We start from the raw sequence: 26919 nt of genomic DNA, 5'->3' as shown, positions 1-26919 counted from the left end.
CTGTGCTGTACTAACGCCTGCAAAAATCTGTTACTGTGCTGATGTGATGCTTAAATTTCCTGTAGTTTTCTAGAGCTTGCATTACAGAACAGAAGTAGTCTTGCCTTGCTGTACTGTCTCCTGCAAGGTACATGCTGTACAGTGACAGAAGTTGGAGTTTTACAGGAATTTTTTTTTTTTTTTTTTTTTTTTTTTAGGGAAGATAGATCGCCTGCAGCCAAGATAGCACCTAGGCAACTTTCTAGGTCACATAGTGCTGGATCCAGCTCTGAGAAGGATAGGTGGTAATCTTAAACACAGAGAAATATATACATATCATAAAATACTGACTTTTTGACACTCATATGGACTAATTTTAAGTAAGATGTGTACTTTGCAAGGCTATACATTTTTATAGCTATATGTGCAATTTGCAGCATATAGTTCAAAAGTTACACACTTCACTGCTGCTGTGGGCACCATTACTGAATCTTCTGTGAGTAATTAGGATAGTTTTCGCTGCTGTCTATGCTGGGATGCGAGCATACATACTGCTGTCTAGAAAAGCACTGTATGTTCAAATGGGATTTATAGAATATGTCCACTCCCAAAATGAATGACAGAACATTTCAGAAAAATGTATACATTTACTACTAGTTTGTGCAAACACAAGGGGTGTTTTATTAAAAAAAGGAAGGAGAGTTCACAGTATGAAGGGAACCGGAGACCTGCTAAGGCTGCTGACTTAAGTTTGGATTTTAACAAATGGAACAGCCCATTGATTAATCAGAATACTAAAACATGCCATAACTGTTCTGTATACAATGCAGGTCCACACAGAACAAGACAGCTTACACTGGTACACTAAGCATGCATCTTTGTATGGTACAAAACATTAGAAACGTTGGTACACTAAGCATATATCTTGGAATGGTACAGGACATAACAAACATCAGTACATGAAGCATATACCTTTGTAGGGTACAGGACATAAACAGTGGCACACTAAGCATATATCTTTGTAGGATACAGGACATATCAAACACTGGTACACTGAGCATACATCTTTGCATGGTACAAGACATAACAAACATTAGTACACTATGCATATATCTTGGTATGATACAGGACATAAACACCAGTACACTAAGCATATACCTTTGTAGGGTACAGGACATAACAAACACCGGCACACTAAGCATATATCTTTGTAGGGTACAGGACATAAACACTGGTATACTCTAAGCATGTATCTTTGTATGATACAGGACATATCAAACACTGGTACACTAAGCATATATCTTTGTATGATACAGGACATAACAATTTGTAATCTGATCTTATAACTTACCAAGCAAACAGCAGTGAAGACAGTATGCTTGAAATCTGTATCTGCGGTAGAATAAGTACAGATATAAGCAATGGGACATTTGTATATACACCTGCAAACTCAAGGAGCCACTGTATACTCAAAAGGCCAGTCAGGCATATGCAATAGGAAGACAGTTAGTAAAAGCAGTCTCACAATACACCTTACAGGCCTTGCAGGAAGGGGAATGCATTCCTAACAGAGGTAATTACCAAGGTTATAGCATCATTATGCATTTACCTAACTGTATTTTTTACCATATCACTGTCTGCATCATGCACAGGAAGCCAGTTAGTATAAGCAATCCCACAGTATATCTTATAGGCCTTGCAGGAAAGGGAACACTTTCCTATTAGAGGTGATTACCCAGGTTATACCATCCATATCCATTTGACTAACTGTATTTTTGCCATATTACTGTCTGTGCAATAAAAAAAACTGTATGAGACAACAATACTCATGTTATGCCTTTATTATAATATAGAGAAGTTTGCAGACACCAAAATAACATTGCAAAGGTTACAGGCCTGGCTTCTACAATGAGAATTCCAGTACCTCTGCTCTGACATGCAAGACACTACTTGATGTTCTGCTGTTACAACAACAACAAAACATGCCCAACACTCCCTGCCACTTCCAATGTGGATTTATGCGGACAGGCAATGATCAGAGTTTTGCAATAATGGTACTTCTTGTTTACATAGAATTAAAGGATTATCAAGATTAATTTTACAGAATGCCACAGTCCAGCACTGGAAGAAGGCCTGGTCTTAGGCAATGCAAAAGTGGCAACTTGGACAGTCAGAAGACTTCATGCAGGCTGTAAAGGACCATGGAGTGCCTCTGTTTAGATGTGGTAGGATGCAAACACACAGGAATCTTCAATGGAAACAAATCTTCAACTAATGTCAATGCAGTTTGTGGCTATATATTGGGTCATAGGTGACTAGGAGGCATGCAGTCCAGGAGACCAGCAAGAAGACTAACCCAAATTCCCAAATGCTGCAATGCACTGTCTGCTTAAATGACTTACTCAATGATACACGGTATACAAATGAAGCTGTGGGAATCAAATCATGTACCTTATGAAGTAGCACATTAACACGTTGCTGTGTTTTTACATTAACAGGACAAGATCATCAGTCTTGAGGCAGAAGGTGTTTGCCTGGTCTTTCTGAGATAAGAAACACTCCAGAAGAGCTAAAAGTATAGCTGTTCATTGGCCAGGCAGTTCAGTGGTTTTTTTTTACTGTATTTATTTGTTGCTATAAATTAGGCATGTTTGCATGGAGCTTGCCAGTGCCCTTTATAGATTCAAATGCTTGTACAGTAAAGTTTACCTATAGAACTAGTGTTAGGACTGTAACCTGTGACTTAGTGAGGCACTGCACATGTTAAGCTTCGAGCAGCTAGTTTGTGTGTCTAACAGCACTAATACCACATCTTAGCACTATCTAACTTTAGTCCCCTATTCCTAGAGACCACACTAGGAGATTTCTGTATAACCCAATCCTCAAATCATAATAACCTACCCTAATAGAGGTACGGAAAACATGGATATGCAATTTCCAAAAGTCTCTGTAGCCAGCTTGGTAGATATGGGCATCCTGAGACAATGCAGAATCTGTCTCATGTTCACGGACAGCCTTTTAATTCTTAAAAAAAAATAAATAAATAATTAAGATTATCACCTACCCTCTTTATACAGGAGAATCCCTCTTTGGACAGTTGTGACCAGTAAAAAAAAATGAAAAAAAGGCAAATGTTCTAAAATGTTAGAACAAATATATTTTCTGACTTCCCTCTGATTGTTACCCAAAACAATTATCCTCTATTTGAAAAAAATTAACACTGTAGAAAGGTATAAAATAATATAAACCATAAAAGTATGTGAAAGATATACATACACAGTTTCCTTGGAGGCAAACAACTTGTTTACAAACAATGCTGTCAAGAACACACACTTGCATCCACCACACTTATTATCTGACACATACATAGACCATTTTATGTTGAGGCACTAAGAAATAATCTTCCCAAATCTCAAAGGCTTCCTAAGCCTACAAATGGCAATGCGCCTACAAATGACAATGCCTATCCTCAGCAGACTGTAAAGCACACACCAAAAGTAACACCATACTTACACCTACACACAACAGACCCACAAGAATGAATCCCATAATGCAAGCAAACACTTTACCCAGGAGTCATGTCATAGAGGACTGCAGTGTACAAGACACAGCTGCCCCATTCACCAGACTGGACAAGAATGTGATAATGGTCAGTTGCTTATTTGGAGCCAGGATCCACTAGGTTACACACGCACTAAGGCCAATGCACCACAGATACCAATATGACTCTATCATAGTCCATGTGGGTGTAAATGACCTAAGACATACCTCACTGGACAACATGAAAGAGACATTATGGATCTCTCCTAATATGTGTCTTACACAGGTAAATGCCTTGCACTGAGCAGCATCCTTTCTTCACGAAGGACAATTCCACAGTATAAACAAAACATTATTGACTTTAACAGTTGACTAAGTTTCTGTTGCCATTCTAGGGGGATTCACTATTTGTCAGCATGGCAGGACATGGTTAACAAACAATGCTGCTTTGAAAAGGATAGCATGCATCTGCCCCAGCCCCCCAGATTTCTGGATTTTAGCTAAAACTTGGCCTAAAAAAGGCTCTAAGGGAGTGGCTAATGACAAACTGACAAAACTACCGACATAGCAAATAGAACCCAAAGAATCAAAGTGTTACTGTTCAGTGCTAGGAGCTCTCTACAAGTTCTCCTCACTCTGGGGAATATAGACATCTGTGCCTTTACTGAGACATTGTTTAAAGCCATAGAAAGTACTCTGGCAGTGCAAGGTCTCAGTGCCCTCCACACATTCAGATCATCAACAGAACAGACAGGAACTAAAGGTGGAGGTGTCCCAGTCTACATTAGCAGCAAGTATACCTCTAGGTTGATTAAACAGGATGATGCCCTGGAGTTTATCCATGTGAAAAACACCATAGATAAAGTTCTCTACCATATCTTACAAAGCTATAGGTCCCCATCTATGCCCCAAGAATCTCATAACTTTATCTAGACCTACTGGAGACACTCACCATCCAACCAAAAACCTATTCATGGGAGACTTCAACTACCCTTCTATAGACTGGGAAACATACTCTTCCTCCAACTTGCAAAACAACGTTTCCTGGACTTTTAACATAAGCGACCTTGGCTAGTTAGTATACACTCCAACCAGAGGTACAAACATACTTGACCAAGTAATGACAAATATGAGAGACAGATGTACACCCCCACCCCATGTCACGTGAGGTTGGTTCACAAATTTGAAATAAAAGTTAACTTGGAAAACCCAGCAAAACCTGGAACAGTTAGGAACTAATCTAAAACAAAGTATATCCTATTAAGTGACAGTTTGTCAGTATTGAATGCCGCTCCAAATCCTGAGTTCACAGGAACCTAGGTGGAATTGTTCATAGAACCCTGTACAACCATGGAAATAGTTGCGTTATGCTGCTGTAACTACAAGATGTAAGCCTAAGCAAAGCCAAAAACAAACCACACTGATGGAATCCTAACCTTAACAGGTTATATAACAACAAAACAAAAGTCATGGCAAAAATCAGAAAGAGCAATAAATACAAGAGCTTATAAAACAAGAAATTAATAGGACTAGTTAAATACAACAAGGCCAGTTAGAAGGTCAAGCCTCTCAGACTAAACACAACCACAAGGCCTTCTATAGCAATGTCTGAACCCTTAAGGGTAACACACAGGAATGTGCTGAACTGGAATAAATGATACACCTTCACCAAGCAGAGTGGCAGAGAGAATCTGTTGGCTGACAAAATTAGATCTAACTTCTCCCCCCCAGTTCTTCCTGCTACCCCCCCCCCGTGAAATCCCTACAAGCATAACCCTCCAACTATTAGCAGGGAGAAGGTCATGGCAGTGCTCACTAAGGCCAAAAACACAGCCACAATGGGCCCAGACAATATCCTGGGTCACCTATTAAATAACTTGAAACATGACCTATCAGGACCACTTGAGCGTCTTTTCAACTACAGCCCCAAAACAGACTACATACCACATAAATGGGGGACTGCAATGGTTATCCTTCCTCACATGGGTGGATCATCAACTGACCCCAGAAACTACATACTCATTAGTCTAACTAGTCTAATATGCAATGAAAATACAAAACAAACTTGGAAAATAACAAAAAAGTATGAACACGACCTTGATACACTCCAACAATAATTATTTATTCACAAATAAAGTAAGTAAGCGCTTTCGTACAGGATAGTACCTGTACTTCTTCAGACAAGACAAGACAATACTGAATGCAAGACCTTATATACACTCTCCCAGAATGTAAATCTAATGAGCTCTATCACATGGTCAATTAAACATTAATTACATTACATAAAAGACCTAGCTTAGAATAATATAATATAAGATTAGAAAATCATTAGAAAATGCATTGAAAACTACAAATTGAAAATACCTCAGAAGTGTATATTAGAGGTATATTGGAAAAGTAGCCTGACACCTGGTAAAAATGTTAAATAACACTTATAAGTCTGAAAAATGAATAAATATTAATAAATTAGATAAGAAATAGGTAAAATATGGATAAAAATTACTGTTAAAACCATTCTTATGCACCATAAGGAAGTTAGAATTCATCTGTTTGAATATAAATATGGTAACATAAATGGATGTACAAACTGAACAATTCGAACAATCTGAAGAAGTACAGGTACTATTCTGTACGAAAGCACTTACTTTATTTGTGAATAAATAATTCATTTTGGAGTGTATCCAGGTCGTGTTCACACGTTTTTGTTATTTTCCAATGAGAGGGTCACCAAGGCAATGGATGAGGCATTGAATACCACCTACTAGACTTGGCTAAGGCGTTCCATCAATACCCCAGTCAGGTGTTGCTAACAAAGTCACTGAACTAGGTATAAATCCCTACATAATTTGAGAGAATGCCAGCTGGTTCAAAGTTAGGACCCCGGATGTCAGGACTGGTGAGACCACCTCCACCAAGAGACTGGTCAACAGCGGAGTACCTCAGGGCTCAGTGCTAGGCCGCACCAGTTTTCAGCATCTACTTCTTGGAAGTCAATGCTAATGTTAGTGGGCCTCTGGCTCCCCAGGTTTGCAAATAACTGCAAATTAGGAGGTATCCTAGATTCCCCCATGACGCTAACATTCTACAAGTAGGTCTAATTCAGACATGAATACTGGTGCTACAGCCACAGATTAAAACTCAATATCAAGAAATGCATTATAGTGCCTTTTTGAAAAATGCCCATCCAGGTCAAGTACTCCATCAGTAAGACATTCCTAAGAGTTGACCCAGTAGTTAGGGATCTGGGAACATATGTGGGACAGTAATGTGGTCTTTGACTAATGCATAGCCAAGGTAGTAAAAAAAAAATCATTCTATGTCGCCCAATGTACATGTAAGGTTAGGGCATCCAGGTCCATGAATGCTATAGTATGACTTTACTCTACCCTTATCAGACCCATCATCAAGTACAATGCCCCATTTGGCAGGTACCTGAGCAGTCATATGCAACACCTGTTATGCCCACAGAGGTTTTTCACCAAGAGAATCCAATGCATTAACACATTGTCCTATACAGATTGCCTTAAAGCCCTATCTCTATAATCAGTCTCTTACAGGATAGTGACAGACTATCTATGCCTGGCATATAAGGCATTCATAGTGCACATCAACAAAATGAACAGCACCCAAAATACTAGATCCAAGAATTTAAACTTTGCTTGCAGAATAATAGAACATGCCGGTGAGACAGATGTGTCTCAAAGGATACCCACACACTGGAATAGGCTCTCCATTCATGTGAAGAAAAGTCTATCCCTAACCTATTCAAATGCAATCTAGATCATTGTTGAGTAAATCAAAAAATTCACCCCTAGTTTGCCCACAATAAATATTCCCTAAATAAAATCTCCCCACCCACTTACCTTTAGCAACCTCCTAACTAACAGATCACTCCAAATAGCTGCTCATCTTACATGGGAACACAATTGGGTTGGGTTGCATGGCTATAAATGCTTTAGTGGGTTAGTACCCACTTAGTACTATAAACATTTGAAACTTTGAACATCTCCTAGCTTTAAGCCTTTGAACTAACTTTTAATCCATATAAAATTAAAATTGCCATTATAGGTTGATTGACTAATATGAGACTGACAACAAAAGATTCAATACTGTAATATTTGACCAACTGGGCAAAAGTAGTGTATCTTACTATAATATGAAGAAAAATAAAAGTATGTTGTGCTACTCTGCCTCAGATTGTGTTTAAAAACAAGTATATTAGTTTTAGCATTGCTGATTATAAGAACAAGAGTTTCACCCAGTCAGTTAACCAATCAGAACACATCAGTAGTAAGCAACTAAATTAGAAGTGCTGTTAATTGAGTATTACCATCCCAGTGCTATCATTCCTTTTTAAAGTGTGCCTTCTACTGTCAAAACCACTGATTTGCCATATTTTGAAGGCAAGCTCATGACCAACGATGGCTGCTTTGGTAATAGAAGCTGGATTAAAATCCCCTGGTATGAGGCAATGCAGAAGTGGCAATTTGGACAGCCAAAGATTTCATGCAGTCTGTAACAGATCATGGAATGACTTTAGATGTGGCAGCATGCAGATACTCCTGAATCATCAATGGAAAATAACTGCATAAAATCTACAGATACTGAGTTTGCTACAGTATGTATCTGAGGACTAGTATACAATGGCTGAAATAAGTGTCTAGAGATGGAGATTTCAAAATGATGTTACATTAAGAGACAGCAGCAACATCACTTATATAACTTACTGCAGTAGATAAAGATTTTAAAAATATCTGAAATATTAACAGTCAGTATAAATGTCTATGCAACAGTGCAGGAGAAATTAAACAATTAAGCATTCTAAACTAAAATGTGAAGTCTGATTTGCATGCAAGTGTGTGTATGTATGCGTGTGTCTGTGTGTGTGATATATATATATGTATATATATATATATATATATATATATATATATATATATATATATATATACACACACACACACACACACACACACACACACACACACACACACACACACACACACACACATATATATCTAGAAAGGGGTCCCACGAAGTCACAAGACAAAACACAGTAAACAGTTGAATTTCTGAGCGCTTTTGCTCCTTTATTATTTAGAACTTCATAAGAAAAGAACAAGTGCTGCTTCTGTGCTTGTAATAAATAGGCAGTTCTGACCAATCAGGTTTAAGAAAAAGCCAGCCAAAACAGAATAATGGGCTAGGTAAAGAACTAGAAACAAATTGAGCTAACAATTAGAGATACAGGAACTTTGAATAAAAAAGATAGGTGGTGCTTTAATCATTTAGAGGTTATTCGAGTATGTTTCTGAAAAATAGATGGTGCTGTCACATGGATTAAGACAATTGAAAAATATGTTGCATCAACAATTGACAAACAGGTGGCGGCGCTGTTGCATAGAACAAGACAATTGACAACTTATTAGATTCTAAGGATCAAAGTTAGGTGGCATTGTACACATTTAGATGTCCGTATGTGTACTAGACTAAAAAGCCCTATTTCTACAGTTTTTAACCTCCCTCCGAGAATTCTTCATATGCATATATATAATATATATCTATATATATATATATATATATATATATATATATATATATATATATATATATATACACACACACACACACACACACACACACACACACACACACACACACACACACACACACACACACACACACACATGTACATATATAGAGACAGAGACAGATATACACACAGTAAACACATACTACACAAGATTAAGAGCTAACAAAGAATTGTGATATCTGTCACATCCTGGGAAATAAGGAGACCACATGGTTCAGGAGTTATAAGGCCTTTCTTTATTAAGCCTTTAGGTGCGCACCCATGCTACATGTTCACAACTTCGCCATCGCCATACATACACCGGAAACCACCTGTTACCACAGATATATATATAGTACCAAAACCACATGTTGCTAATTCCCCAGAGCGCCCCCACAGTACAACAACAGCATTACTTGCCCGATACTACATTCCTCCCCTTTTAAGCATTGAATACGCTTCTTACATAAGGAAACAAAGGAGCAAGCCAAAAACAATCCATTTAGTACTGAATTCCTAAATACCCGGCTAGGATTAAACATTTACCCTACCATAGAATTAGGTTGCTCTTTTAAACTAGACATGCAATTGTTACATTGATAGTCCTTCAAGTAACTAGGTTTAACCAGTGTCCACTTAGAACGGCGCAATGGTACCACCCTGGGTGACTCAGGGGTCACAGTTACCACCTCTGGTACCGGTGTATCCAACCCTGGAACAGGTCGATCCTTGGGAACCTCTCCTTCCGAGTCCCGGCGGTCTCCCTCGATCAGGGATCCTCCTGCCGCTGCGAGCCCTTCTTCTGAATTTAACGGCATTTCTGGGGCTTGCAGTTCCATGGAGTCCTTCTCCGGCACACTCCGCAGAATCTGATCCACATGTCTCCTCACTACTAAACCTCCATTCAACCTCACCTGGTACGACAGGGGACCTGTGCACTTGACAATAAACCCGGGAATCCATTTAGGTCCATAACTGAAGTTTCGCGTCATCACTGCATCTCCCTCCAGAAAACTTCTCTCTCTCCGTCGTCGATCATGATATTCTTTTTGCCTCCACTGTATCCTCTCTACCTTAGCTCGGATGTTTGGCTGCACCAGATCCAACGTGGATCTTAATCTTCGTCCTTGCAACATCTCGGCAGGAGACAATCCCGTGGTAGACTGGGGTGTAATGCGGTAATTAAATAACACCCTTGATACTTTGGCTGCCATACTTCCGTCTCCAGCCTTTTTCATCATTGCTTTAAAAGTCTGGACAGCCCTCTCAGCACATCCATTTGAAGCTGCATGGTATGGTGCTGATGTAACATGTACAATGCCATTTTTTTCCAGGAACCCCTTGAACTCTTCACTCATGAAACAGGACGCATTGTCCGATACAATAGTCTCGGGTAATCCTTGACTACTGAAACTCTTTCTCAGGCAGTCAATAGTAATGGAAGAAGTGGGTGTTTTGACGGGGTAGGCATCCATCCATTTAGAATGAGCATCCATTATTATCAAAAACATGGCCCCCATAAAAGGTCCTGCATAGTCTATATGTAGTCTCTGCCAAGGTCTACTCGGCCACTCCCATGGGTGTAATGGTGCCATCCCAGGTAAATTACGATGCTGCTGACAAGTTTTACACTCTTTCACAGCGACTTCAATGTCGTGGTCCAACTTTGGCCACCAAAAATAACTTCGTGCTAAGGCCTTCATTCGAGTAATGCCCACATGACCTTGATGCAGCTGTTTTAAAAGTGCACGTCTTCCTGGGGGCGGAATTATCACTCGTGCCCCCCACAGCACGCATCCATCTTGCACACTCAGCTCTGTTTTTCTCACCTCATAAGGCCTGAAAACTGGATCAGGGTGTTGTGTCGCCCAGCCTTGCTGGACCCATTGGAACACTCGAGCCAACACCGGGTCTTTTCGTGTCCAGTCGCTCAATTCTTTCGCTGACACCAACGTGATGTCCTCCATCATCAACACGCGGTCCTCCATCTCCTCCCGCTGGGGAGGCCCCGGTAGCGGCAGACGGCTTAACGCGTCCGCATTGCTATGGTGTTTTCCAGGCTTATAAACAATCTCATATTCATAAGCTCTTAATGTAACAGCCCATCTCTGAATTCGAGGAGAAACCATCTGTGGCACAGCCTTCATCTCGTTGAACAGTGACAACAAAGGCTTATGATCGGTGCACACAGTAAACTTCCTGCCATAGAGGTATTTGTGGAACCTCTTAATTCCAAACATTACAGCCAAACCCTCTTTGTCTAGCTGGGAATAGATTGACTCTGCTGGTGTTAAAGTTCGTGACATGAACCCAATGGGTCTTTCTTGTCCATCTGGCATCCGGTGTGCCAGCACAGCCCCTAACCCATAGGGTGAGGCATCACATGACAAAATTAAGTCCTTGTGACTATCGTAGTGCACCAAAACCTCTGAAGACTGCATCAGTTCCTTAGACTGCTCAAACGCTTTTTCTTGTTCCTCCTTCCACATCCACAGGGTCTCCTTCCTTAACAGTTTATGTAAAGGAGCTAACAGGGTTGACAGATTTGGTAGGAATCTGTTATAATAGTTAAGTAAGCCTAAATAAGCCTTCAGCTCTGTAACATTTGTGGGTGCAGGTGCCTCTTGGATGGCTTTTACCTTGTCTGGCAGGGGGTGTAGGCCCGAGGCATCCACCTTGTAACCCAGGAACTCTGCTTCCTTTACCATGAAAGCACATTTACTCCTCTTCACCCGTAAACCAGCCTCTCTCAGTCGACTTAGCACCTCGTTCAGAGTCTCCAGATGCTCGCCATTGTTCCTTCCCGTCAACAGGATGTCATCCAGATACACAGCCACCTTCGGAATTCCTGCCACCAGTCCCTCCATTATTCTCTGGAAAATAGCTGGACTAGAGGAAACCCCAAAGGGTAAACGATTGACTTGAAACAGTCCCTTGTGTGTGTTAAGGGTGACATAGGCCCTTGACCCTTCTTCCAGAACAACTTGTTGATATGCCTGACTGAGGTCCAGTTTACTAAACCTTTCACCTTCCGACAGTTTTTCAAATACATCCTCCACCTTGGGTAGGGGATACTGCTCCAGCTTCGAAACTTGGTTCACTGTTAACTTATAGTCACCACATATGCGTACAGTATTATCTGGCTTTAATACTGGAACAATTGGTGCTGCCCATTCCGAAAACTTCACTGGTTCAATTATACCTTGCTTAGTGAGTCGTTCCAACTCAGTCTCCACTTTCTTCTTCATTGCATATGGTACGGGTCGAGGTTTGTAAAATCTTGGCGTTGCGTTTTCGTTAACGTATATCTTGGCTGGTGGACCCCGCCAGGTCCCCAGTTCCTCTTTGAACACTTCTGCATTGTTCTCCAGCACATCTTGCAAAGCCAGCCCCTGCTGTTCTACTTTATGTAGCCGTAGACAACCCATTTCCAGCTCCTTGAGCCACGCCCGGCCTAGCAGGTTTGGTCCCTTACCTGCTACCACCATGACTGGCAACTGGTTGACTTTATCTTTATATTTTACAGTTACTTGGGCCATCCCCAGTGTGGGAACTGTTTCACCGGTATATGTTTTTAAAGTCACTGAACAGTCCCGCAGCTTCGGTGCCTCTTTTAGCCATAACTTCCCATACTCAGCCTTGGACAAAACCGTCACACTACATCCGGTATCCACTTCAAACTGCACCATCTTACCATTTACGTTCAACTGGGTTGTGATGGGATCAACTCTTTCCCACCTGGCCTCTTCCATGTTAAACATAGTAAACACTTCCTCATCTTCCCTGGTGTTTTTATCGGTACCTTCATGCATGTGATGTGCATACTGCCGTTTTATTTTTCGGTTTCCCTTTTTTCCCATCATACTACTCTTGTCCTCCCCCTTTTTCGGCACATTTTTTTCACATGGCCCTTTTTTCCGCAAGCATGACATTTTTCATTTAAGAAACGACAGTTCCTTGCCAGATGTTCTCCGCCACACCTGTAACAAGCATACTGACCAGACTTCCCTGGTGTTTTATACTCCCCGACCACTTTATGCACTGGCAGTGGGGTAGCACCCCTGCTCCCCACCCCTTCGATGGTTCTTGGTTGTAAATCACGAATGTCTTTATTCGCCGTTTCTATGGCCTGTGCCAACTTCAAGGCCTTTTCAAACGACAACTCAGGCTCCGCCAACAACCTGCGTTGTATGCGGTCATCTGCAATGCCACATATGAGCCTATCTCATAGCATTTCTGTCAGTCTGTCCCCATAATTACAGTGTTGCGCCAGTTCCCTCAGTACTGCCACATACTCCGTTACCGTTTCATTAGCCATTCTAGTCCTGGAATTTAACTTGAACCTTTGGACTATTGCACTTGGCTTCGGATTATAATGTGACTGAAGCAAGCTCGTCAACTCCATGAACGATTTATCCCCCGGTTTATCCGGACTCAATAAGTTCCTCATCAGACTGTACGTCTTGCTGCCCACCGAGCTCAGCAATATGGCTCGCTTCCGGCCCGCATCCAGTATCTGGTTTGCTTCAAAAAAATGTTCCAACACTTCACAATACTCCTCCCAGGTCTGGGTCTGACAATCATATGCAACCAGCGACCCCAACATGGAACCAGACATAACCCCGGCAGGCCCAGTCTCTTCGTCGTCCGACATTAACTGCACCCCGCCGTTTTCACTCGCAGCGGACTCGGAGGCATCCCATCCTCGTCGCCAATATGTCACATCCTGGGAAATAAGGAGACCACACGGTTCAGGAGTTATAAGGCCTTTCTTTATTAAGCCTTTAGGTGCGCACCCATGCTACATGTTCACAACTTCGCCATCGCCATACATACACCGGAAACCACCTGTTACCACAGATATATATATAGTACCAAAACCACATGTTGCTAATTCCCCAGAGCGCCCCCACAGTACAACAACAGCATTACTTGCCCGATACTACAATATCTGAGAATTAAGTTATAATAAATTTATATAGAGATGCACGTCATAAAATATATGCAGGAAAACTTTATTAGGGCCAAGTATAATCTTTGACAGTTTATTGCACTGTGCTATGTGACAAGAAGTTTCAAAAGTACAGTACAGAAATATATATATAAAAAACAACTATAAGAGTGTAATTTCATTAAAACAAATATAACATAGCAAGAAATGTACAAAGGAGATAGAGAAGGAAACAAAATATGCAAAATAAAAATTACTCATGAGTGGACAAATGAGAAATCCTTGAGCTCCTACTCCCCTGCTGAAAATAACTTCCTGATAAGACTGCTTTCAGTGTTTTTTGTATGGAGGCAAGTCTCCTATGCACCCCCAACTAATATAATCAACTCCATGGTCACACTACAAAAGGGAAGGCCTAACATCCAAAAAGGGCACTTAGTGCCTGCACGATTCCCTGACAATGCTTTTCAATGACAATATCGGCATTGGGGAGGGACTTGAGTCTCAGGAAGTTGAAGCTCAGACAACGTGAGTTTCAGCAGTAGTAGTGTGGACCAAATAAGCACACTACTAAAGAGTATGAGAAATGAGGGGGCAGAGATACTGTGTGGTGGTTTTCTCTTTTTTGTTTGTAATAATGTATTTCCAATAAAAGACAAAATATGTGAAGTACAGGTAAGAAAATAAAACTCTTGGCTAAAGAGTCCAGGGAAGCAACACTTAATATGAAGAAAACAATAAAGGTATGATGAAAACTTGCATAGTGTGGACGAAGAGACATACATACACAATATACAGTAAAGACAAAAACACACAAAAACTAGACTGGCTGTGACTATAAAAATGAAATAAAAATAGGAGATAATTATGCTGATATACTCAGGAGCATCTATACATTTTATACCCGAATGCTTTGCTAATGGTTAAAGCAAAACCCATGTTACAGAATGTTTCATTGAAAGTATTTGTTTATATTGGAAACAAGCCACTATCAATATAATTATATTGCAAAGTATAATTACATAGGACTAAAGGTAGCACAATGGTTCTGTGTCTCATTGGTAATATCTCTGCTTTAAAGCTCATGGTTCAGCCTGATTTCTGCTCCGTGTCTGTACTGAGTTTGTATCTTCTGTTTTTTACTATGTTGGTCTTCTCTGTATACTGTAGTTTCCTTCCTCCATCCAAAATCATGCTGGTTGATTTGCCCATACTAAACTGTCTTTACCCATACATGCTGTGTAAACTATTTTCGCCTTTGTAGCCAAGAGAGCCAAGGTTGTGTCCAAAATGGGTTTACAATTCAGTCCACTTTTTTGGTTAACAAATGTTACATAAATAAAACAAAGGCTTAATTTCTCATTTTACAAGTGAAAGGGACATCATTGCTAACAGTAAAGGATATTCATTTTACAACAATGTTAAATATAGCAGATTAAGAAAAGGATTACAGAGTACAATAAACATAAGAATACACAAGTACAACTAAATAATTTTCAAGTAAAATTATATACATAGACTCTAGTTTGAAACAAGTAGTCCATCCACACACAACAGTTCTAGATCACTTAAAGAAAATAGTATACCAAATGGAAGAGGTTGACTTTCTGCCTATGTTTCCTCCCTAGTCTTACAACAAATACCTCTCACTCAGCTACTTTTACTTTTGCAGTAGCAATAACAAATGTCTACATACTTAACCGTCTTCCTAGAGCAGAAGTGCTCCCGTCACATTCCAGCTTTCTGTTAGGATGCTTTGCTTGCTGGAGGGTGGAAGATCCCTACTGCTTTTTTGGGACCCATTGTATTACAATATAACAATGTTTTTTTTCTTACTCCCCCCCCCTCCCCTTTTCATTTTTCTTTGTTTCAAACATATAAACCCATTCCTTGACTGCACAAGAACACTGGATGGGCTCCACTTCCTGACCTGTTTATTCAGCTTCACCCTTAAGTTAAAGTATCGCTGCTGGTGTCTCAGCAGTCTGATTCTGCTGTTCTTGGATGTATAGCGTATAGTACATATAAATATAATTGCTACAAATGCACCTTCTGCACTGCTTGCTGTTTACTAGCTTACATCTCATTCTTTCCTTTATCTTGCTGCTTAGCTGCCTTCCCTTAACTCTCATTTTTGTGAATTCTTTTATTTCTGTAACTTTTCCATCTCTCCCTCTCTGTCTAACTCTTCTGCATTCACTAAAATATCATATTTATCACCCACCACTTCTCTAGTTCTTTGGTTGGCCTCCATCTCCCTCTCTCTTCCAGTGCTTCTATTGCTACTGATACTTCCGGTAAGGACTCTAGTATCATCCCGTCCCTTCTTCTGTATTAGCGGTACTCAACAGGCTTTCATGGCTGGTTTTCCTTGGGAGAGTGAGGTAGCCTGCTCCACATCACCTCACTATCCTTCACTCTACTCCACTCTTCTACCCTCATGTCCAACCACCTCCACATCACTCCCTTTACACTTCCCTAATGCCACCCCCTATTTTCTCTGACCAATCATCCCATGGCTTCTCCAACCTCCATATATCCCTCTTCTACTTCTCCTACCTTATTTACACATCCCATATTTGTAAACTAACCTACTATCCTATAATAGTAAAACTGTTTAACCCTCCCAACCAATCATGTTGTAGCTTCTCCTACCGCCACACTCCTGTTACTCACTCTGGCCTAATAACATCAAAAAACACTGCTTCACATGCTATTATGTATATTCAATATTATCCTACTTATCTTCACCACTTAGTCCCTTTCACATTGTAACAGCTTCCAGACATCTCACTTCCCAAACTCCCCTACAAGTTACAGCAATAAACTAATTAACATACATATACAGTCAGTGGACCTCATTTCTTCTCTCTGTACTTTCCCTCACTAGGATGTCACATATTACTCTTCCTTTGCTCTACACTATATGTAGCTGTTTTTAAAACATCCAAACTGGTTAGCCTTATAATTACAGGTCTACTACTGCGACAATCTGATGGCATTCACTCCAGCTCTGTACTTGTACATCTTCTCCCTCCTCTGACAACAAATATTTTTCACTCATCTACTTTAGCATTTTCAATGTGGACAACAGTGGCCCCAATATGAATGTTAGACTCAGCTAAACCCTTCAAAATTAATTGCAATCACTGAATCCTGGTTAAAAGATGCCTCTCATGTTTCACATTATTTCTTTTCCAATAATTTTGTTTCTAGAGACAACAGTACTTCTTGTTGTCAAGGTAGCAGATTGGCACTGTTTGCTGGAAATTATGCCAAACCCAGTCCCACTTTAATTGCAAAAAAACCTCAACCTGTATAAGTGCTTCTTGTGGGTCATGCTAAATTAATCATAGTTGTTATTTATATTCCACCTCCTTCCTTCTTGTGTTCAACACCATTCTTCAACATATTAGGCATCATAAACTACTAATAAATTTCAAGCTAAACCTTGACTGGTTAGGCTCACTTAAATCATAATTCAACAAGACTACCTCCTCTCAAAACCTCATCCAGATTGTCACTGAAGGGACTCTGCCTAATTACACCAAATGTAAATGTACTCTCATCTCATTATTTTACTAACAACCCCCAGAGGTTACACGACCTTCAGATCCCACCTAACTCTCTTAGTGACCGTTGCCCCATTTTTACTTCATTGTCTGTTAAAAATAAGAAAAGCTCCTATTAAAATCATCTAGAAAAGACCCAACTCAGACAATTCTGAAGGCAATCTCATCCCTAAAGTTACTAAAAACAGCTGGCTACCTCTCTGTCGTTGTATTGATTCAGTCTCTGCACTCTCTCTGCATTCTACATCGTTCTCTATCCTATTCAAGACAGACTATTCTCCATTAAAAATGTTAAGAAAATTTTGCACACCTAACCCGTGGATTACAGACAATATTAGGCATTCAGAGGTAATTAATGATGTGACTGGAAATCCAGCACATCTGATCTTGACCACATTAGCAATGAATTACGCCTAAGCTGGACATTGCAGAAAACTTCAAAGGACTTTACTAGGTCACCCCAAACAATTCTTGAGGGCTTTAAAAATAACGTGTTACCTTTAGTCTCTTCCCTAATGCATTTCCACTTAGAATTTTCCTGCATCCCTTCTCAATGAAATAAAATATAAAATAAGCTGCTCACCTAATACTACTGACCCCATATTTACTAGTCCCTCCACTCCACTTCCTCTGTCCCCCTGCACAAGGTCTTAGATGTTTATCTACAGTTTTTCTTTTTTTTTTTTGAGTTCTTATTTAGTGTCATAAATGAAAGCTCCACCTCTCTCAGTAATGATCTGGCACCTAAATTGTTAATGCTGGGAGTTTGAGTAGATCTGAACATTTGTATCAGTTGTAAGATATCTTGGACAGTAGCCATCAATTGTTGATGTTTCTTAGCTGATTCAAACTAACTGGTTTTGCTAAAATGTCCATTTGCAGTCCTTTTGTGCATCGGCAGGTTAGCAGTCCCTCTTGCTGCTGCTGCTGTTTTTTTTTTTTTCTTGAAAAAGACTTTTAGTATTTAACAGAATGTTTAGCATACATTAAGTAAGTAATTCTTCTGGATTATAGGATAATAGTTTATCTCAAGCCAAACTTTTTCTTCAAAGAATGATTTGTTTGAGAAGAGATTCATACAAAACCCTGTTGATGTTTGGCTACCATCTTGGAGCTTCCATTTAAATTGTCTGATTCCACTCTAATCAGCTTAATTAGGCTTACTGGAATTTTCACCAAATTCTGTATTGCAAAGTGTTCCTTCTTTTCATATATCAGATTCCAATTAATGTTATAAATCTTGAAGGGCCTTAAATGAATTTACATGGCAGGAAGCTCTACAATGATGATTAGATGCACAGTTAAGAAAAGTGCAATGCTTTCAGGTTTATATTTGCATGAAGTATTCACAACCTCTGTGATAAAAAGTTATTTAGAGTTAAATGGCTAAGTATTACACAACCACTGACAGAGACAAGAAATTATTAGAAAGCTGATTGATTTCTTAAGCTGAATAACAGCCACCAAAATACCAAAACTGTATCTGTTGAGAAGAATACATAAGGTTACATTAAATGGATTGCTTATTATTGCAGCTGCACATTCTTTTTGCCAGAAATACAATTATGCAGTACATATCCTAATAATCTAAGATGTATTTTAGATTATTTTTAAATATAACCTGAACAAATGTGCTCAAGCATTTGTGGCACTTTCTAAGTCATTATAATTGAAATGATGGAACTTAAATTTCATGGAGTACTTACAGCCACAAAAATACCTTACCTGTGCTATTATCATGGCCCTGAAACACCCCTTCAACAGTCTTGCAATACTGATGCCCAGCATAATGTTCCATCATTACTAATGATATCCAGACACGTCTCTCACTGTTATCAAATAGTAAAAACACACACTGTTATTTACATTCTTATTAAATGTCACTTAGAGAGTGACAGCAACATTGATACTAGAACGTTTGCTCATTGTTTCCATTACGTGGTAATGTTTCTATAATCTCATCAGCGTTTACTTTTAACTGTTGAAAATACATGCAGAAACATATAGATGGTATACATTATAGTGATGGTTTTAATAAATAATCAACAGAATATTTCACAATTTCTTAATTTACTAAACTCGAGTACATTTAGACATTTACTCTGTTCAACAAGGGACTTGACCACTAACATACATCTTCCAATGACATAGAAACCATTCAGTATACATGCAAATCAATACATTCAGCACTCAGTTCACAGCACATCAGTTACAGAGTAATCCTTTCCTTCATTAGATCTTACCATTTAGCTCAGTGTTAATCTCCTCAGTACTATATATATGACTGTGTGACGTTCATATTTATTTATTTTATTTTACATTTGTTAACCAGGGAAGTCTGACTGGACACAGGTCCATTTTCAGTGGAGGCCCGGGAAGAAAAGGTCCACATAACACTAAGAATGAATACATCCAAGAATACAAATAGGCATACATAAGCAAGCATTAACAATTTCTAGGTAGTTGCAATAGTGAATGATGCATGAAGAAAAGCTTGAGTGACTTGTTTTTTTTTTTACTAGAAGGTTGCTCGTTCTGTGCAGAACTTTACATTAGTTAAGCAGGTCTACTGACTCTGTAAAGGACTTATCATTGGAATAGTTGGATCGTCACGGATTCCTAGCAACAGTGCAGAGTGTGGATTAACCTGGGGAGTAGCATGAGCAAAGCCAGTTATTTAAGTAATGGGTTTTGAGTAGTTTTTTAAATTGGAGATGGGAGGTGTTAGAAGTTAACTGGATTGGGAGTGAGTTCCAGATGTTGGCAATGGAGCAGGCAAAGAGAGATTTCGAAGATTCATTTTTATGTTTGATGACACTGATTAGGTTTTGATTATTGGAGCTTAAGGCTTTAGTGGTGGTATAGTGATGAATTAAGTGCTGAAGGGCTGTTTTCTTTTCTGGATGGTAGTAGAGCTTTTGAGCAATTAAGGGTTGGTTGAGTAGGAGTAGCGGAGGTAGCTCAAGCCAATTTAGTTGCTTGAGGGAAAGGCAGTGGTGGGATCTGTGAGTGGCATCTGTGGTGAACTTGGCAATCTTGTAACAATATTCCATTTTGTTTAGTTCGCTGTGGCAAAGGCATACCTCTCAACCTAGAAAGATCAAAAATCTGGAAAAAGGCCCATGAAAATAGGTACAAATCTGTACACTGAAAAACATAAAATTTACATACATAATTATGTAACCCCGCCCACTTCAATGGAATTGTGGGGTACCAACTTTCAAACGGAAACTGAAGAACAGACAACCAAAATATGGCCTCACTGCCCCAGCCCCCCCCCCCCACACACACACACAAGAAGCTGCTGCCTGATGCTGTTAATATAAATACACACACAAGTAAAGCCTCCTGCCTGCAATCATATAAACAAAAGAAGCTCAGCTGCTGTTAATATAAACACACAAGTAAAGTCTCCTGCCTGCAATCATATAAATAAAAGAGGAAACTGCTGTTAATAGAAATACACACACAAGTAAAGCCTCCTGCCTGCAATCATATAAATAAAAGAGGAAACTGCTGTTAATAGAAATACACACACAAGTAAAGCCTCCTGCCTGCAATCATATAAATAAAAGAAGAAGCTGTTGTTAAACTGGTAGACCTATTTACAGGGATAACAATAAGTGCAGACTTATTTATTTTAAAACATTACTGTCTGTGACAGTTGTGATTTGATTTCAGGAAGTCAGATAGCTCGATTTGGCTTTAGATGCACTGATACCAGACTAGCGTTTCATGTTGGTCACCAATAGCCCAGTAATATACAAGAATACTGCATTCTAAAGGATTCATTCATTTCAGTAGCAGCACAACTATAAAACAATGCCATAATTGTTCTCCTAAAGTTATACTATTTTAAGTGCTCTGTCTCAAAAACATAACAAAAAATAAGCGAGGAAAGGAAAATGTTATATATCAGAGCACAACACATCAGCAAGCTGTCACAGTCTAAAATGCAGAAAAGTTTGACACAAGAAAGTCTTACATGCGTTGAAACTGATAGGCCCCACTGGTTGCCTGTGTGCATCCCACACGCAATTCAAGGAACATATGGGTGACTGTCTTCTTCTGACACCACTATCCCTGACCCCCCAAAAATTTGTAAATAAAAAGCACGAACCGAACGTGTTATGCTATGTTTCAGACAGCTGTGCACGTAATGGCCTACACAATTCCACACTCACTGCAGCTCCAGCAACTACATGCACCAGATTTTCATAGGAAAGAACCCTATCAGCAATGCCTACATGGTCATCTTCCAGCTTCATGTTTTGGGATGAAACTGCAACCACTAACCAGCCAAAGGAAGAAACTGTTTAAAATAATTCTTCTGCTACTTAACGAACTACCAGACACCACCGAATCACAGAATTCTCTTACATTACGTAATGTTGTGTCAAGGGACCTACTTTTCTGGATACACTTGTTCACAGTCCCTGTTAGGGAGCTCGCCATTAGTACAATTTAAGTTTGATTGCACCACAAATGCATCAGTTCTAGTCAGTAGGTGGTTCCATATAGTGTACCAGGAGAAGTGAGAATGTGTATCGATTAAGCTGTGTTCATGGCATGCGACATTCAGTAACAAAAGAATTTCTAAAGTCATTCCAGCACTGAAAAGAAATCCAAATTTGTTAACATTTTCCAAATCTTGATTGCATAGATGTTTTGTATATCTTTACTAGTTGACTAAGTGAGCCAGTAGTCATGAGTTGATGACGGAGATACAATCTTCAGAAGCCATAATATTAAGAGCCAGTGTTTTTGCTGTGATGTGACTAGCAGTTTCTGCAGTGAAGCAGGGATAAGAATTTGAAGTTTAGCCAACAATTTACATATACAACCTACCCTAAAGGATCAGAAGTATAGGACAGAGCAGAAGTTTATTGAAGGATCTGATATATATATATATATATATATATATATATATATATATATATATATATATATATATATATATATATATATATATATATATATAAATATAATAATATAATTGACCATCAGATTATTAAACCATGAAATCTCTCAAAAGTATACTATTGTTTTGAGTTTAACATGTACTAATATAGTACTTTTTCTTATAATTTCATCATTGTTGGAAGAAGCACATATAGTACGCCGATATGAATCATAAGGAGGCAGATGGGACTTTCATTTGAGGTATATACATTTTTTTTTTACTAAGCTCAGCTGGAGTAGGGAAGAAAGATGTGCTGTGCACAGTGTACACACAGACCGGGCTGCAGAAGGAGACCTCATCATGCATGCCCTGCATGTGAGGACATCAACAGTAAAAAAAAAAAAAAAAAAAAAAAAAAAAAATTTAAAAACCCAGGAAATTCAGAAATTAAAGGGGCAGTGCGAGAATTCATGGCACCCCAATATTTTGCCCTTAAAACTGGTATTTACTGAGAAATTCTGTATGGTTGGGAGGTATGGGCGTAGGTTGGTAAAGATAGGGGAGGCAGATAGGAGAATAGATAGAAGGTGAGTCCTTGCAATAGTGGCTTTGGTATGTGTGGTGATGAATTGTTTGTTCCTATAAAGGAGACCAAGTTTTTTGTTAACTTTCTTTATAGTTTGGGCTATGTGTATGTCAAATTTCAGATTATTGTCAGTTTCAACACCTAGCAGTTTAGTGTGTGTGGTTGGTTTGATCTTTATATTGCCTTTAGATGTAATGGTAAAGTTGTTGTTTAGAGGGGGAGATTTTCCAGGACTGAAGAGAATGAGTTTTGTCTTTTTGGGATTAAGAATAAGTTTGATGTTAGTGAATTATGATTCTGCAAAGATAAACTTGTTTTGAGTTATGGTTTGAAGCTCCTTTAGGGTGGGGGCAGCACATATAATGGTGGTGTCATCTGCATATTGCACTACTGAGGCTAAGGTGCCCCTGACCGAGTACTATACTAGCACTGGCTTACTAGCTGGGATGGCTACTTATGTGGGTCAGTACCAGTAACCATTACACTTTAAAATGTATGATTATCTCTTTCGTCTTTGCTGGATATCCCCATTTTTAAATCAAAAAGAATCACCATCAATGTGATCTGGGGATGTAACTTTATATCAGACAACAAATAACATTCATTACCAACACTAACAATTATCTTACCTCTTTTTCCTGCTGTTCCCTAAACTATACTCTTGCTAAACATTAACATCTCCAAATTCTTTGTCCTGCTTGCAATTTTCTGTCTAACTGCATACCATGCTAACCTCACCAGCAACTTTATGCTGCACTACTATAGTCATACAGATTCTGTCCTAAGTGCAGTCACCTCCAAATCACTACCTCATCTCAGTATCTCACCTCACTTTGTCCCTCTGCTTGTAACACATCTAAGGAAATACTCCATAAGCCTTGACAACAGTTATCTATCTAAACTGGAAATAAAAAAGACACAGAAACAAAAATAAACCTTTCATCACTTATCTATCAAAGGCCTAAGCTCAAACTCTCAGGTAAGATGCACCTAAACCCTGGTCCTTCCATTCTGTCCATCACAAGCCCCCAACCCAACCTCAGCCTATCTTCTCTTTCCAGCCATCCTACCCCAATAGCAGTGACAAATATCCTCATGCATGTTCCATTCCAGGCCTACTCTTACAATACATTAACTGTCAAAGCATAGGTAATAAAATACCCGAACGACATACCTGGCTAGCTATCCACTCAGCAGATATCCTAGTCTTAACAAAAACTTGGCTTAAACAGTAAATCAGAGGTCAGGAAATTCTACTCCCAGACTACTATATCTTAATACTAGATTACCAGCAAGTAGTATTGCAATAATTTATGCACAAATTGTTAAACTCACACCTTGCAAACAAAATCCCATTTCTTTCAGTAATGCAGAAACACTAATATTATTTCAAGTTAATAACCACAAAATAATTTACATTTTTCACTCTCTGCATTCTCCTTGGAAAAAATAAACTCAGACTAGAATACTTACTATCAGACTCATATCTAATATTAATCAAGGAGTCTTTATTCTACATGACATAAATATTGACTAGCTCACCACAAGTAAAACTCTCAGCTCCAATACTACTAATCTAATTCTACTCAACTAATTAATCTCTCTACAAGATATAACCATTTAACAAACAAAGCTTCCATTCTTGACTTGAGATTTCACAGCTGAGCTCAGCAATTAATAATTTCAGGCAATCTCCACAACTCTGAGTGATCACCTCCCAACATGCATAAAGAAATTGTCATTACACATACCAAAAACCCACCACTATTATACAGTCTAGTAAACACTCATTCATTGCAATACTAAAAGCAACTGGCACAGTTTATAAACTCTGCATCTACATGATGCTATCACACATTAAGAATACATTTCTCAGTGTCCTAAATCAACTGGTAAACTGAAGGTACAAAAGGGTTAAGTTCAACCCTGACCCTGGCTTATAAAACCCACAAAACAACTAATGCAAACTAGGGTTAAAGCCTAGAAATCCATGTGATAAAAGAGAACAGATTCTACCCTACATGGTTATAATATAATTATGAAATCAAACTAAAGTACAAATGAAAATGACAAAGACAATAGCCTGCTAAACTCTAGCCACCCAGCCCTCTCATACCAGCACTGACCCTGTTCAGTCTATGTTCAGCCAATTCAAAACTCACATTCTAAATTCTATAACTACCCTTATCAATATTAGCATTCCCCCAAACACTCACCATTCCCACTCAACAACCCACTTCCCTACTCTTCTCCACCTTATTCCCCTTCCTATTTCATATATCAGAAAGCACCTGCTGAAGTACAAACCCCACAGCCAGGCTGTTGACAAGCTCTCCCAGAGTATATGAAAATGGCTATCAAATCAAATGTCTGGCTTACCAGTATCAGTCTTACTACAGCCATCTTAGAAAACTATGACCCTACCATCAGGAAAAAGTCTCCTATAAATCTCTCTTCATAAAGAGGGTAAGTCCCTGACCTCACTAACTACAGCCCCATTGTCTGTCTATTTCTGATGCGCAAAGTACTTAAAAATGCACACAAACACAGCTTCACAGACATCTCATTACCAATAGCCTGATCTCCCAAACCCAGCATATTTTCAAACTCCACCATAGCACTAAGTTTCACTAACCAAGTTAATTAGCACAAGGACACAGATAAACTAATTTCATTCCTATTCCTGGAGTTATCTGAAGCATTTGATACACTATAACAAATGTTACTGCTAGATCATCTGCCCTTAATTGGCCTACTCATGCCTCCGATTCATGGTTCCACAGCTATCTGTCAGAAAAATAACAAGCAGTGAAATGATTCAAGGAACACTCCTTTTTTTCATGCATCTCCATACAAGTCCCACAAGGTTCAACTTTAGGTCCAATATTATTAAATACTTTCATCAATGACTAAACAAAGCCTCCAAAGCAGCCACTGTCATCCAATATGCAAATGACAATACACTCATCTGCACAGAAAACACCTTACCTAAACTTCAAGAAAATAAAAGTCCTTTTTCTCCATCAAGTGCTACCTCAAATACTCAGATATTCCCATCTCCTATTAAATGCTAACCCCCCAAAAAAACAAGCTTATGCTGCTGCCAACAGAAAAAGCAATTTATCTCGCACAATGCTTCTTTCTGTCAATATTGATGAGCAGCTAACCTTTGGCTGTCATTCCACTAAGTTATCAAAAAGATAATTTTTTTGGGTGGCGAAAGCCAGGGAACCTTTTTGACCAGGCTTATATAGGCCCCAGGGCCAATAGCCTAGTACCTACCTATGAACATTAACAAAAAAAAAATGTATATATATATATATATATATATATATATATATATATATATATATATATATAAAATATGTGAAAAAAGAAGGTACTTCTAGCACAGCTAGCTGGAATTTTGTAAATAATTATATGTCAATAGTGAATATTGAAATGATTTATACAAGATGCTTGTGTTAGAAATGTATTAGAACTGTATGTCATGTGTATATCAAATGGTATTTGCAAAGTGCTGTGTTTGAAATGTAACCACAGGGTGCTCTACTGGAAGTGAACAGAAATGTACATGCACAATTTTAACTGTTTAAATGTATATATTTTAATAGTGGAAACTGGAATACAGGAGGTTAACTTCAGTCCAGTAAACATCTGAAAAATAACTGAAATTAAATTACTTTACAGGCTAGGCCATAAAAGATGGCATCTTTCAGTGCTCAGTGTAGCAAGAGACAAAGTCCATGCTAGGAAGCTTTCTGTACTGTCTTGAGGGTGAACTAATTACTAGTCTTGAAAGCATGAAGGAATATA

At 39.0% G+C, this 26919-nt stretch overlaps 1 protein-coding gene across 8 annotated transcripts in view; it reads right to left on the bottom strand.

Moving 5' to 3' along the window:
- MACC1 (MET transcriptional regulator MACC1) overlaps positions 1–26919 on the bottom strand; it is a 501067-nt gene that overhangs the window by 156937 nt on the left and 317211 nt on the right. The window contains exon 2 of one of the 8 annotated variants that reach the window (XM_044064715.1): positions 19340–19443. The exons of the other annotated variants lie outside the window; for them this stretch is intronic. Within the exon in view, the coding sequence (XP_043920650.1) occupies positions 19340–19415 (76 nt within the window). The 5' untranslated portion in view covers positions 19416–19443. The remainder of the gene's footprint in view (positions 1–19339; positions 19444–26919) is intronic. 8 annotated transcript variants of the gene reach the window in all.

Source organism: Protopterus annectens, chromosome 3.part0 (genome assembly GCF_019279795.1).
Source record: "Protopterus annectens isolate FY-2018-M chromosome 3.part0, PAN1.0, whole genome shotgun sequence".
NCBI lineage: Eukaryota > Metazoa > Chordata > Ceratodontiformes > Protopteridae > Protopterus > Protopterus annectens.
The sequence above is the reverse complement of the archived record's forward strand: the minus strand, read 5'-3'. Positions and strand labels throughout refer to the sequence as shown.